This window comes from Chiloscyllium plagiosum, chromosome 31, assembly GCF_004010195.1.
Source record: "Chiloscyllium plagiosum isolate BGI_BamShark_2017 chromosome 31, ASM401019v2, whole genome shotgun sequence".
In the NCBI taxonomy this organism is placed as follows: Eukaryota; Metazoa; Chordata; class Chondrichthyes; order Orectolobiformes; family Hemiscylliidae; genus Chiloscyllium; species Chiloscyllium plagiosum.
In genome coordinates, this window is record NC_057740.1 from 16,307,286 (window position 1) to 16,320,957 (window position 13,672).

A 13,672-nucleotide genomic window follows, 5' to 3' on the forward strand; every position below is an offset into this window, starting at 1 on the left:
CGCCTACAGCATGTAGTATCTTTCTTTCCATTGTAATGCATTATTCAGACAGTTGCTAAAGGCTGACTCTTTGGCTGATGCGCACAGGGTTTGTTTTTGGAGAAATTTCACCATATGGCTTTGCAAGTTTCCTTATTTTATCTTATCAATCCAACTAAATTAACTACCTACCCCAATCCTGTGGCATCTCTCACATCCAACTCTGGCCCCATGTTATCACACTATGTTATGAGAAGGACTTGCTGCTCAACAAAGGCTGCTGTGCGCCTGGACAAGGGTTGGCAGTCCAGCAACATCCACAGCACATAGAAATCACTCTGTCAACCCCTATTCTTGATTGGAGGAGCCAGTATTGCAGTGGGGTGGACAAAGGTAAAAATCTTTAATCTAACCCCTGTCTGTTTACCCTAGTTATTGTGTAAACACCAGACACTTTGCCTGTCTGTAGCTACATCCCATCTCAATGCTACCCTGACCCAGTGCCTACTGTAGATATACAGCTCATCTTTGTCCAGTAGAGGAACATCACATACAGGCAAGCATTTGGACAAATACAAACATGAGCTTTTACTTGCAGACAGCAAAAATGAACACAATGTTTGCCCTCACAGTGCAAACCAGCTTTTGACATCACTAAATGACTATTTTACAATCTATGCTGCTTTATCCAGCTCTGACCTACTGGAAGTAGATATCAATGTGATCCTGTATTGCTTGTAGTGCCTGGTGAGCTCGGTCACGTTCAAAGACATCTCCTCAATGTCTTTGTCCTCCTTCTCAGATTTGCTGTAGTAGTTCAGAATGCAGCATATCGCTTTAGATTAGATTACTTTACAGTGTGGAAACAGGCCATTCGGCCCAACAAGTCCACACCGACCCGCCGAAGCGCAAACCACCCATACCCCTACATTTACCCCTTACCTAACACTATGGACAATTTAGCATGGCCAATTCACCTGACCTGCACATCTTTGGACTGTGGGAGGAAACCGGAGCACCCGGAGGAAATCCACGCAGACACTGGGAGAACGTGCAAACTCCATTTCCTGTGAACAAGTGAGGTGCAGTGTCAGTGCAGACTCTATGTCCTGGGAAACTGTGATGATTGCAGGAAGCTGCCTTCTCTCTGCTGTGAAGGTGACAGCCACTCTGAGTTCCTACACTCATGGCTGCCCCCAGGTTGCAAAGGGTGATCTGTGCAGGATTTCAGTGGCATTTCAACAAAGCATCAGGACAGTGGCCGATGCCACCTGTGCACGATCACACAATTTGTTTTGTTTCCTGATGAAGAGATCAGTGCTGCAGCCCCAGAAAGTAGGTTTTGGGAACATAGCTAGTATCCCCAGGTGCAGGGTGCCATTGACTTCCCACATGGAACAGAGAAGGCTGTCAGCTGATGCTGCAGAATTCTTCAACACGAAGGGATTCTATTCCATTAATGTTCAGGAGATCTGTTTTACTGTTAGTACATCCTGGAGTTGTATGCCCACACTGCATGGGCAGCTGCCATGATTCCTCTATCCTGGAGCAAATTGTGGGCTTGGTGTGTTTGAGAGTCCAGATGCCATACAGGCTGCTACCACTGAGGGCAGATTTAATGCAGGACCATGGTGGAACAGAGTACCGGGCTGGTGAAGATGTGCACCAAGCTGGTGAGCCCTCCAGCCAGGCTGTGCTCTGTATAATTAGCACAGGCAGTGAACTGCCATTGCCCTTCAAACACACATCTTGGTATGCTTTTCCACAGATTCCCTAAGGCAGCAGGGCAGGTAATGGTAGAACTGCTTTTACCAGTTGTGGCAGAGAACAAGGAGGTTATGTTGGAGCTGTACAAAACTTTGTGTGGGGGGGCGGGGGGTGTATTGGAGAGCCAACAGGATGTTGTCCAGGATGGAGCAGCTTCACGATTAAGAGAGGCTAAGTAGGCTCAAGTTGTTTTCTTTGAGCTGAGAAGGATGATGGGGAAGGACCAGATTGAGGTGTAAAAGATTGAGGGGGCATAGACAGGGTTGTTAAGAAGCAACTGTTCCCTTAGTCAAAGAGTTAACGAGGGGATATAATTTTCAGGTAAAGGGCAGGAGGTTTAGAGGGGATTTGAGGAAAATATTCTTCAGCCAGAGGGTGGTGGGAATCTGCAACGTATTTCGTGCAAGGGCAGTAAAGACAGGAAACTTCATAACCTTTAAATAATACATGGATAAGCATTTGAAATGTCATCATTCTCAAGGCTCTCGGCTAAATGCTGGAAAGTGGAATTAGTGTTGATAGGTCAGCGTAGACTTGATGGGCTGAAGGGCCTCTTCTATTCTGGAAGACAATAATGGATGTACCGCCTGGATATTTTCACACAGAGGTTGACGGGTATATGGAACGAGCCGCCAGAGGAAGTGGTGGAGCCTGGTACAATTACAGCATTTAAAAAGCATCTGGATGGGTACATGAGTAGGAAGGGTTTAGAGGAATACGGGCCAAATTCTGGCAAATGGGATTAAATTAATTTATGACATCTATTACAATTGCAACATTTAAAAGGCACCTGATGGGTATATGAATGGGAAGGGTTTGGGGGGATATGGGCCGGGTGCTGGCAGGTGGGACTAGATTGGGTTGGGATATCTGGTCGGCATGGACAGGTTGGACCGAAGGGTCTGTTTCCATGCCGTACATCTCCATGACTATTTGACTTCTTGTGCTAAGATCTGTGACTGACTTCAATAAGCAGCCCTCAGTATCTTTGACCTGGCATTCCTTCAATCTCATTACAGAGTCTTCTTCAAAAAAGGTATTTAGACCCTTTCCTGGCCGCCTCCTCCTCGAAGCACATCATCCTGAATATCGCTCTCTGAGGAGCCCTGAAAATATATAAGTTGTTATATGAACAGGACACATGGAGGGCACAAGATTTGATCTCTGATATAAGCAGCTTGTTTACTAACAAATAAATACAAGAACAGGCCAAGAACACTTTCAGAATGTCACAATACAATTACTTTTGAATTTTATTAACTATAAAACTGTAGCAGTTCTGTAGTATAACAAGTGTTTCACCATCATAAATAACTTCTCCTTTGAAAATTACTTCAGGTTCTTGCCTTGTGGTTTCTGGTGGACTGAAACAGAATTATTCCCGGTTCATCCCATCCCACTTGGAAGAGGAATGAAACATCCCCACCTCACCTTCCCCAGGCACTGACAGCCAATAGCAAGGCAAAGCTTTTATCCCAGCAGCTAGGCCCCAAAACACAGAGGGCAAGCATCTCAGCTGGCTTGGTATAATTATTTCCATCTGAGAATAAGGGCCATAAATCTACCTTTGAATTATTAACAGCACATTTCTGGGCCTCGTGGAGAGGGATCCGTGCTATCATCAGTATTTTTCAGGCAATCAATTGCTGCTCATTTTGAGGATGTGAAATCTGTTCTGTAGTTGCAGCAGAAAACATCCAAAAGAAACAAATTAAATCATATTGGGCATTGAACAGAAGCGTTCCAAATACACTATTAATGCACAGGCAGCAGTGGAAAACATTTCAAGGAGCAGCTGCAGTAGGTCACATGTTCTGGCAACATTGCAGTTTATTAGATTTCTGTCCATCACTTGTTGGAGGAACATCGATCTCCACCACATCACTGCCAGGTGACTCGTGCGTCAATCGGTCAGAGATCTGCTTCTGTGAAACTATGCGGTAAATTTCTGGAAAACAAAAATAATTTTCGTTATTCTGGACTTTTCAAACTCGATTTTTTAAGAAATCTGTCCCATTCTTTACACTTGGTACAAGGCAGCCTCCATCATTTTCATCAAGTAACCATTTTTCGTATTTGATTGTGGACCAGAGACTGCCATCTTCCAGCCCAACAAACTGAAGCTCATCCAAAACTCTCCTGCCTCTGTCTGAATTCATGCCAGGACTCATTCACCCACCAGTGAGCCCTGTGCTCACTGACCTACACTGGTTCTCATTCTGGCAATGCCAGAGTTTTAACGTTTCCAAATTCCTCCATGGCATCACCCTGGCCTACCTGTGATCTCCTCCCACACCGAAAATATATCAGATTAATGATCTAACTCTAAATCATCCCCAATTTTCATCACTTCAACAATGAAGAATGTGAGGACTCTAGATGCTGGAGAGTCAGAGTTGAAAGGTGTGGTGCTGGAAAAGCACAGCAGGTCAGGCAACATCCGAGGAGCAGGAGAGTCAACGTTTCGGGCATAAGCTTTCATCAGGCCCTTGCTGCTCCTTGGATGCTGCCTGACTTGTTGTGCTTTTTCCAGTACCACATTTTATCACTCCAATAATGATATCTAATGTCTTCAGCTGCTGAAACCCTTTAAGCTCTGGAATCCCTACCATAAAGCTCTCTACCACTCTCCTTCTTTAAGGTACTGCTGAAAACGTACTCTTTGACCAAGCTGTTCATCATCTGACCTAATAACTCCTATGACTTGAAGTCAACATTTGTTTAAGATGCTTCAGTGGAGCATAATTATGACTTTTTTGCAAACTGTTCTTTATATTCAGTTGTCACCTATGATTGCAATCTAATTATTCCACTCTAGTGATTAGTAGGTAGGAAAGCAACAGTACAGTCAAGTCCAATTCTGATTTCAACTAGTTTTCAAGCAGGGTCACTAGGCAGTGATGAGGAGCAAGAACCCTGGGTGATTTTCACCTCGGAAGTACAGGGCAATGAGACAAGTTATCATGTTTTGTACAAAGCCTCAACTGAGATCAATGGATATCGGAGAACATTGTGTGAACACAGACCTGGTTCAGTGTTTATTTCCCATTTCCACATGGTAGGGCAAAATATTTCTCACCTGCAGACTTAACTGAGACCCAACTATTGTACAAATTCAATTCTTCGTCAACTCTGAGTATCGCTGTCTCACTTAACAGTGTTAGATTTGTTTTCAACATTTGTAAGAAAATTCAAATTTCAATCCAGTTTTTCTAATGGATTGAGACTGAGAGTAGCCTAGTTGCCTTATGTCAAGGAAAATACACCAGCACAGATTTGATGGACTGAATGGTCTGCATATTCTACAAAGTGCAGATCGAAGGACGGGATCAGATTTTCTGACTCTGCTAATGATTCATGTTTGTCTCAATTTCAATTCCTCTGAACCAAAATCTGACCTTGTATGTTGCAGTTGAGGAGGAAATATAAAGAATATATTCCATGAAATAGCAAGCCAACTGTATCCAGGAGTAGCAATGAACAATGTCTGTAAAATGCTGATCTATTTTCCAAAGTAGTTGGTGCTGTTGTTAGCCTGTGACTGGAGTCCTGATCACTGGGTAGTGAAGGAGACAGACAGTCAGTTGTTGGAGATGGTGCAAAGGAAAGCCACAAGACTGCTCCCCAGTCTGGGGGAGGTCTGAGTTATGAGGAAAGGCTGTTCAGCTTGAAAATGAGGCATAAGAGGAACTCTTATGCCATAATATTAAAGTTAATGGTGAAAGATGTGGGGACACAGATTCAAATTGAAAAAGCCACATTTAGAATAGTTTTCAAGAATATCCTCTGCTCACAGTGATCAACACATGAAAAGAACTCCCAGATAGAACAGGGTATATAAATACCATTGATGAAACAATTGGGTCCTTCAAGAGGAAGGCTTAGATACTTTGGATAGATTGGTGAATTAAAATGGGGCCGAATAGCATCTGTGATCAATCATAAATATGATAGTGTGCCTCAAGAGAACATTTGGAACTTGTAAAACGTATAGGATAAGGTATAGGACTTTACACTGTCCTCCTGATCATTCCGCCTTATAGGTGAGTAGAATTAACAACTTGATCTAGCTCCTTTGAATCTGCTCTGATGATGCCACCTGGTGCCTCTGACCTGTCCTCCTTTTTGCTCAGCTAAGGACTCCTTCGCAGTGTACAATCTATTTCCTGCACTTCTGCTCTCACCCCATTACCTCTCTTCCAAAATGCTAGGGTTCTCCTTGTTCTTACTTTCCATCATTCCTGTGCAGTAAAAGGATCATCCTGTACCATTTCTGCCACCTTCAGCAGGATGCCACCGCCAAACACATTATCTATCCCCTCCCTGTCAGCAGTCTGCAGGACCATTCGCTCCACATGATCCTGTTTCATTTCTCCATCACTCCCAATACTTCCTTGCGTCCCACCTCAAACTTCAAGGCACCTTCCCTTGCCGGCACTTGACCTTTCACCTCCTCACTGTCCAAAGTCCCCGTCACACCTTCCAGGTGAAGCAGCGTTTTATTTATACTTCTTTCAATCCAGTCTACTGTATTCAATACTTACAATGTAGTCTCATTTACATTGGCCAAACCAAATGCAGGCTGGTTGACTGCTTTTCAGAACATATCCATTATGTCCCTAAAAATGACCCTGACTTTCCAGTTGCTTCCATTGCAATTATCTGCCTTGCTCCTATGCTAACATTTCAATCTTGGGCCTGCTGCAGAGTTCCAATGAAGCTGGAGGAAGAACTCATTTTCCACTCAGGTATTTTACAATTCCTTGGACTGAACATTGAGTTCAGCAACTTCACAGCATGGCGTCTGTCCTCCATTGTTGATTACAACTATCGTCCTACTGTGGCCATATCTGGATTCTGTCTCGTTACCTTTGCGTTAGCAGAATGGACCATTTTCTCTTATTTATCATTTCTATCTATTTGACATCTCAACTTCTCCTTTTTACCACCTCTAGCACTCCCTTCGTCTTGCTTGTCAGTCTCACCTGCTCCTTACACTTTGTCAACAGAATAAAAACCACCATTCACTGTGTCTCACACCTGCACACACACATGGGTGCTGGGGAAAAAATAAGCACTACCGCAGTTAGGCAGCAGTGTGGGGGTAAAAAGGGGAAGAAAAAATTTTTTTTTAAAATAGGAGTGCCACAGGAAAAAAAATAAAAAAAAAAAAGAAAAAATAAAACCCACCATTTTCTAGCTCCATTCAGCTCTGAATAAGAGTTAAATTGGACTTGAAATGTTAATTCTGTTTCTCTCCCCACAAATATTCTCCAGTAGTTTCTGATTTTATTTCAGATTTCCGACATCTGTGGTATTTTGCTTTAATTTTGCTGATGGACTTGCTGTATTTCTCTTTTTACTCAGAGGCTTTCTTTGGTGTATTTTACGTATTGTGGTACAGATACATTTAGTTGCATCCAGACTGTCTTTTTGTTTTTACCTGTCAAGATATTTTGGAAAGCCTCCTCTACGTTTGTTGAATCCAAAGCAGATGTTTCAATAAATGAAAGACAATTCTTCTCTATATGAAAAGGGATCAGAAGAAATTTCATTAATATCAATGAACCTAGTGGAACCCAATAAAACCACTTCTGAGAGCATTTAAAAAAAAAATCGATCATGCAATGTTTATGAATCTGGCTCATAGCAGCTCATCAGTATTACACAGGAAGAGGTAGCAGGAGAATATAAACAAACAGTCTTACAAAATTCACAAACATTATTTCTGTTCCACAGCCACCCACTAGCTCTGATAAAAGCAGAAAGAATTCAGATTTTAAATTGTTTCTGTGTGCATGTGACCTACCAGCAAAGGCTCGTGCCTCATCTGTTGGAACTGCTCTCAGATGACGGAGGTCACTCTTGTTCCCAACCAGCATGATGACTATGTTGTTGTCACCATGGTCACGCAACTCCTTTAGCCACCGCTCGACGTTCTCATACGTTAGATGTTTGGCAATATCATAAACGAGCAGAGCACCGACAGCCCCACGGTAGTACCTGAGAGAGCACAACCCAGATTGTATGTGTCCTGCTCATCTGCTGAAACCTGCACTACATGTGGTACATCTGGAGAGCCCTTGTGGCACACTGGTAGTGTCCCTACCCTTGGACAGAGAGATTCAAGTTATTGTCCCATCTGGTCCAGAGGTGTGTCATAACATCTGAACAGGTTGATTAGAAAAAAATTAAAAATACATTTTTTAAAAAGCCGTCTATGGTACTTGGCCATATGGAGCAAAAATGTCATCATCTCAATCCTTGATTCGTGTTGAATTATTTGAACTGTGACCAGAGGGTAACAATGGTGTTACAATTGCCTCAACACTCAAATGGTATGCATGGAAAACATCAGGCTGACTGCTCCCCATCACTATCAGTGACCAAATTTGAAAAACGCACACATGTTAAAATTGGGGTAGATATGGATCCACCTACAGTTGAGCACGTAAAGATCAGATTACTTAGTGTGGAAACAGGCCCTTCAGCCCAACAAGTCCACACCGACCCGCGGTAGCGCACCCACCCAGACATATTCTCCTATGTTTACCCCTACACCTAACACTACGGGCAATTTAGCATGGCCAATTCACCTAACCTGCACATTTTTGGACTGTGGGAGGAAACCGGAGCACCCGGAGGAAACCCACGCAGACACTGGGAGAATGTGCAAACTCCACACAGTCAGTCGCCTGAGGCAGGAATTGAACCCGGGTCTCTGGCGCTGTGAAGCAGCAGTGCTAACCACTGTGCCACCGTGCCACCCACTGGCACAGTGGCACATATATCCTTCAATGAAACACATCAGCTGGTATTTAGGGCATCATGCCCCAGCAAGGATGGAACTGTAACCATGAAATACTGAGTTCTTTAAAGAATGGGTGAAGGAAAAGACCTACTTCAAATTTTCAACTATTGAAGAGAAAACTGAAACTATCAACCATCATTGCAAACCCAGCTGTTTCGTTGCTTTGAGAAGACTATATGACATTAAACTATCTCTATGTGCTGCATCAGTTCCTCTTCACCTTTGTTATTATATTTGACTTGACAGGAAGTTCTGAGATTTGTATGTCCTGTCTTTAAAAAGCCTGCATCAACTTCATGACAGGCTATTCAGATTTTCCATAAGCCAGTACAGAGAGGCACTGCAGAAATCTGGAGGCCATCCTAATTGTGGAAAATGGGTCTCAGACATATGAGAGGGATAGGAGTGGTGGAAATGTATTACCGATCGTATTGGGTGTTCGGGTTGCTGTGGCAACATGCACTTTGACATGTTTCATGTCGTCTGGAGCGGTGGATAGTGATAGTGGAAAGTCCAACTTTCTTTCCATCTCATGACTGATCAAGAATCTCAAATATCATTTACATGTGTTGGAAGAGTTTGCATATCAATAATCAATCTCTTTAGCCATGTTATGAACAACCTTCTGTGGTTGTCAAGGCCAGGAATGGAACTTCAACTATGTGCTTCTGACTCAGAGACAGGGACAGAACCAACTGGAGATAGATGGGGAGGGAAGGGGTGCAAATTAATGAAAAAGGTCCATACGCTGAACTATATTAATAAAATACTTACGCTGAAGTGATGGCACGGTATCGCTCCTGTCCTGCTGTGTCCCAGATCTGGGCCTTAATGGTCTTTCCATCAACCTGGATACTCCTGGTGGCAAACTCCACTCCAATGGTGCTCTTACTCTCCAGATTAAATTCATTACGTGTAAATCTGGACAGGAGGTTGCTCTTTCCGACCCCAGAGTCTCCAATCAGGACAACTAGAAGAGAAAAGATTTGAACCATTAGTTTAAGAATCCAATCCTGGAATAGAAACACTGTATATGACTGTACCTATCATTCACAGTGATACTGGCCTCTGTGCGTGGAATCTGTGGTTCAAACCATTTTAAATGGGAGGCCATGCCACTGCCAGTGTTCTGTTACCAGCTATTGGGTCCATCGTAAGTGTCATCATGATTGACTCTTTCATCTTTGCACCTGTGCCACAGGGGTATGCTTAGCATCAAGCTGCCCTCCCCAACGCTGCCATTTGAAACTTAAAACTTGAGAGCACAAACCTGTGATGTCACACTCTTTTAGGATTCTACATTACAGATGCACAACAACCCTTTTCTACTGGCGTTATGTATAGTTGTGTTGGAATACAAGTTACACCATCAATACTCAAGTTACTTCTCTTCGAAAACAATACAGTCACAGTTTGATTTAAGGCTTTGTTGAATGACAACGGGATCTTGATCAGATGGGCCAATGGGTTGAGGATTGGCAAATGGAGTTTAATTTAGATAAATGTGAGGCACTGCATTTTGGGAAAGCAAATCTTAGCAGGACTTATACACTTAATGCTAAGGTCCTGGGGAGTGTTGCTGAACAAAGAGACCTTGGAGTACAGGTTCATAGCTCCTTGAAAGTGGAGTCGCAAGTAGATAGGATAGTGAATAAGGCGTTTGGTAGGCTTTCCTTTATTGGTCAGAGTATTGAGTACAGGAGTTGGGAGGTCATGTTGCAGCTGTACAGGATATTGGTTATGCCACTTTTGGAATATTGCGTGCAATTCTGTTCTCCTTCCTGTCAGAAGGATGTTATGAAACTTGAAAGGGTTCAGAAAAGAATTACAAGGATGTTGCCAGGGTTGGAGTATTTGAGCTATAGGGAGCGGTTGAATAGGCCAGGGCTGTTTTCCTGGAGTGTTGGAGGCTGAGGGGTGACCTTATCGAGGTTTACAAAATCATGAGGGGCATGGATAGGTTAAGTAGACAAGGTATTCTCCCTCGGGTGAGGGAGTCCAGAACTAGAGGGCATAAGTTTAGGGTGAGGGAGGAAAGATATAAAAGAGACCTAAGGGGCAACTCTTTCAAGCAGAGGGTGGTGTGTGTATGGAACAAGCTGCCAGAGGAAGTGGTGGAGGCTAGTACAATTGCAACATTTCAAAGGCATCTGGATGGGTATATGAATAGGAAGGTTTGGAGCGATATGGCCAGGTGCTGGCAGGTGGGACTCGATTGGGTTGGGATATCTGGTCGGCATGGACGAGTTGGACCGAAAGGTTTGTTTTCGTGCTGTACATCTCTAGGACTCTAATCAGTTTGAAAATTCAGCCAGAGTAAGCAGGAGGAAAACCTCCCTTCAGGAAAGGAATCTCCTTTCAGCTAGAATCCTGTGGAGATATCAAGAAGTAACACACAGCAACAAAGAGATTTATCCTTCCCATAGTTTTCCCAGGTCGTAGCCTCCCTGTAGCCAACTGTGCAGCTGAACTTTTCCAAATATTTCTACTTTCCCCTTCTTGCTGACACGCATTCTACAGTAAGAGAACAATTCAGCAAGCACATAACAAAAAAACCACTTCAGTAGATACTGTGGTGGATGGCTGGAAGTTAGGTCAAAGAGATGGATTTTAAGGAGCATTTTAAAAAAGGAGAGGCTGACAAGTGTCAAAAGGGAATTTCAGAGATTAGAATAAAACAGTTTTGAAGAAGAGTCACTGGACCTGAAACATTGACTCCATTTTCTCTCTGCAGATGCTACCAGACTTCTAAGCTTTTTCAGCAATTTGCTTTTGTTTGGCAGCTGTATGGTGGAGTGATTAAACTGAATAATTGCAAGAGGCCAGAACTGGGAGGAGGACAGTAATTGGAGAGATTTGCACCTTGGACACTGAACTCATAGAAGTGAGGTTTCAGAAAACCTGAGGGAGTAACTTGTTACAAAGAATGATGTCCAAAACTCGGAAAAATCTTTGAACCCTGGCAGCAATGTTCTGCAGCTTGATAAAGATAAAATTCTACCAAATTGAAAAATACTCATGTTCCTGACCAGAAATTCTGGCAGCTCCTCGATTTTTTGAAGTTTCGCTCCCTGCAATTCTCCACTATTTACAACTTGTCCCATCCCCTTGGTTTTACTCATGCATTTCCCTCATAAGAAAGATTACAGATGCATTTTTCGGCATTGCACCTAGGCCCTGATTTTCGGGTGTGATGTCAATCTGCTTGCCTTCATTCTGAATTTTGCACTTAGCATCAAGTGAATACAGCTGAAAAACAGATAAAGTGAGAATTAGTCCTCGCCAACATTTGGGGACCAGCTGGAGAGTTTAAGTTACATCATACAAAAGGGCAGCCAACAAGATCTGGAGCAGGTTTCCGGAGCCAGCTGGTTACCAAAGCACATTGAAATATGTAAATTAAGAGCAGAACTAAGCCAGTTAGTCTCACAAGCCTGCTCTGCCTTTCAACAAAATTACGGCAGATCTGATTGCAATTTCAACTCTACATTTTCACCTGCATCCACTTTCCTCTCAGCCCCTTGAATTAATCTTCTTATGCCTTAAAAATATTCAGATTCTGCGTCATGTCTTTTAAGGAAGAATGTTCCGAAACTCTCAAAGTGAAAAAAATTCTTCTCTTTAAAAAAGGTGACTTTAACAGTAAGCCCTAATTCTGGACTATTCAACAAGAGGAAACATCCTTCCCACATCCACCTTCAGGATCTTATAATGTTTTAATCAAGCTGCCTTTTACTTAGCTAAACTCCAGAGGATACAAACCTTTTCCCAGAAGATAATCTGCCTATTCCATATATTTGCTGATTAAACTTTCTCTGATCTGCTTCCAACACATATACATTCTTTCCTAAGTAACGAAACTGATACTGAATGCAGTATTCCAGATGTGGTCTCACTAAAGGCCTGTGTAACTGAAGCATAACTTGCTTCTTTTATATTCAATTCCTATTGCAATGAATGACAACATTCTATTCACTCTCCTCATTCTGGCAGTAGGATACCAGAACCCTTCTCACCTCTAAGCTCTACAATCTCACCATTCGGATTATATGCTTGTATTTGATTCTTCCCACATTAGTCAGATCTTTGACCATTCTCTTAACCTATTGATACCTCTTTCTAGCCTTCTCAAGTTCTCTTCAGCACTTACTTTCTGCACTATCTTTGCATCATTAGCAAATTTAAGAACCATATCTTCAGTTCCTTCATTCAAGCAATTTATAGAAATATTAAAAGTTGTGACCCCAGCATTGATCAGTGTGCCACACCACTTGTTACATCTTGCTAATCAGAAAATTATTTATGCTTGCTGTCTTAGAGTCACAGAGTCATAGAGATGTACAGCATGGAAACAGACCTTTCGGTCCAACCCGTCCATGCTGACCAGATATTCCAACCCAATCTAGTCCCAGCTCCTGGCCCATATCCCTCCAAACCCTTCCTATTCATATACCCATCCAAATGCCTCTTAAATGTTGCAATTGTACCAGCCTCCACCACTTGCTCTGGCAAGTCATTCCATACACATACCACCCTCTGCGTGAAAACGTTGCCCCTTAGGTCTCTTTTATATCTTTCCCCTCTCACCCTAAACCTATGCCCTCTAGTTCTGGACTCCCTGACCCCAGGGAAAAGACTTTGCCTATTTACCCTGTCTTGCCTCTCATAATTTTGTAAACCTCTATAAGGTCATCCCTCAGCCTCCGACGCTTCAGGGAAAACAGCCCCAGCCTGTTTAGCCTCTCCCAATAGCTCAAATCCTCCAACCCATCTGGGAAAATGAACAAACAATGAAATTCACAACTAATCTGGAGGAACTGTTAGGCGAAGTTCACAGCACAGAATCAGATAAGTTAATTGTAGTTTTAAGTCTGTCCAAGAGAAAGGCTGCAGTAGTGAGTATAGTGGATTCTTTGTTGATTATATGTTTTTGGAGGTAAGTCTCTTGATTAAACTTAAAATATAAGCCATAGCTATTAGTTTAACCTGGGGCAGTGTTTGTAGAGGAATAAGACGGTGTTATTTTCTGGGTCTGTAGATTGTGAAGGAGCAAAAATGGCCTTTAGTACAGTGATATGTACTTCTTGTCAGATGTGGGAGTTTAAAGAGAGTTTA

General features: G+C 42.8%; 1 protein-coding gene across 1 annotated transcript in view; it reads right to left on the reverse strand.

Moving 5' to 3' along the window:
* Positions 1-2,965: 2,965 nt before the first annotated feature.
* Positions 2,966-13,672, reverse strand: part of LOC122565264 (ras-related protein Rab-11B-like) — a 27,717-nt gene continuing 17,010 nt past the window's right edge. The window contains exons 2-5 of the mRNA XM_043721038.1: positions 9,332-9,527; positions 7,556-7,749; positions 7,190-7,270; positions 2,966-3,694 (exon numbers count right to left, since the gene is read on the reverse strand). Coding sequence (XP_043576973.1) covers positions 3,552-3,694; positions 7,190-7,270; positions 7,556-7,749; positions 9,332-9,527 — 614 coding nt within the window. The 3' untranslated portion in view covers positions 2,966-3,551. The remainder of the gene's footprint in view (positions 3,695-7,189; positions 7,271-7,555; positions 7,750-9,331; positions 9,528-13,672) is intronic.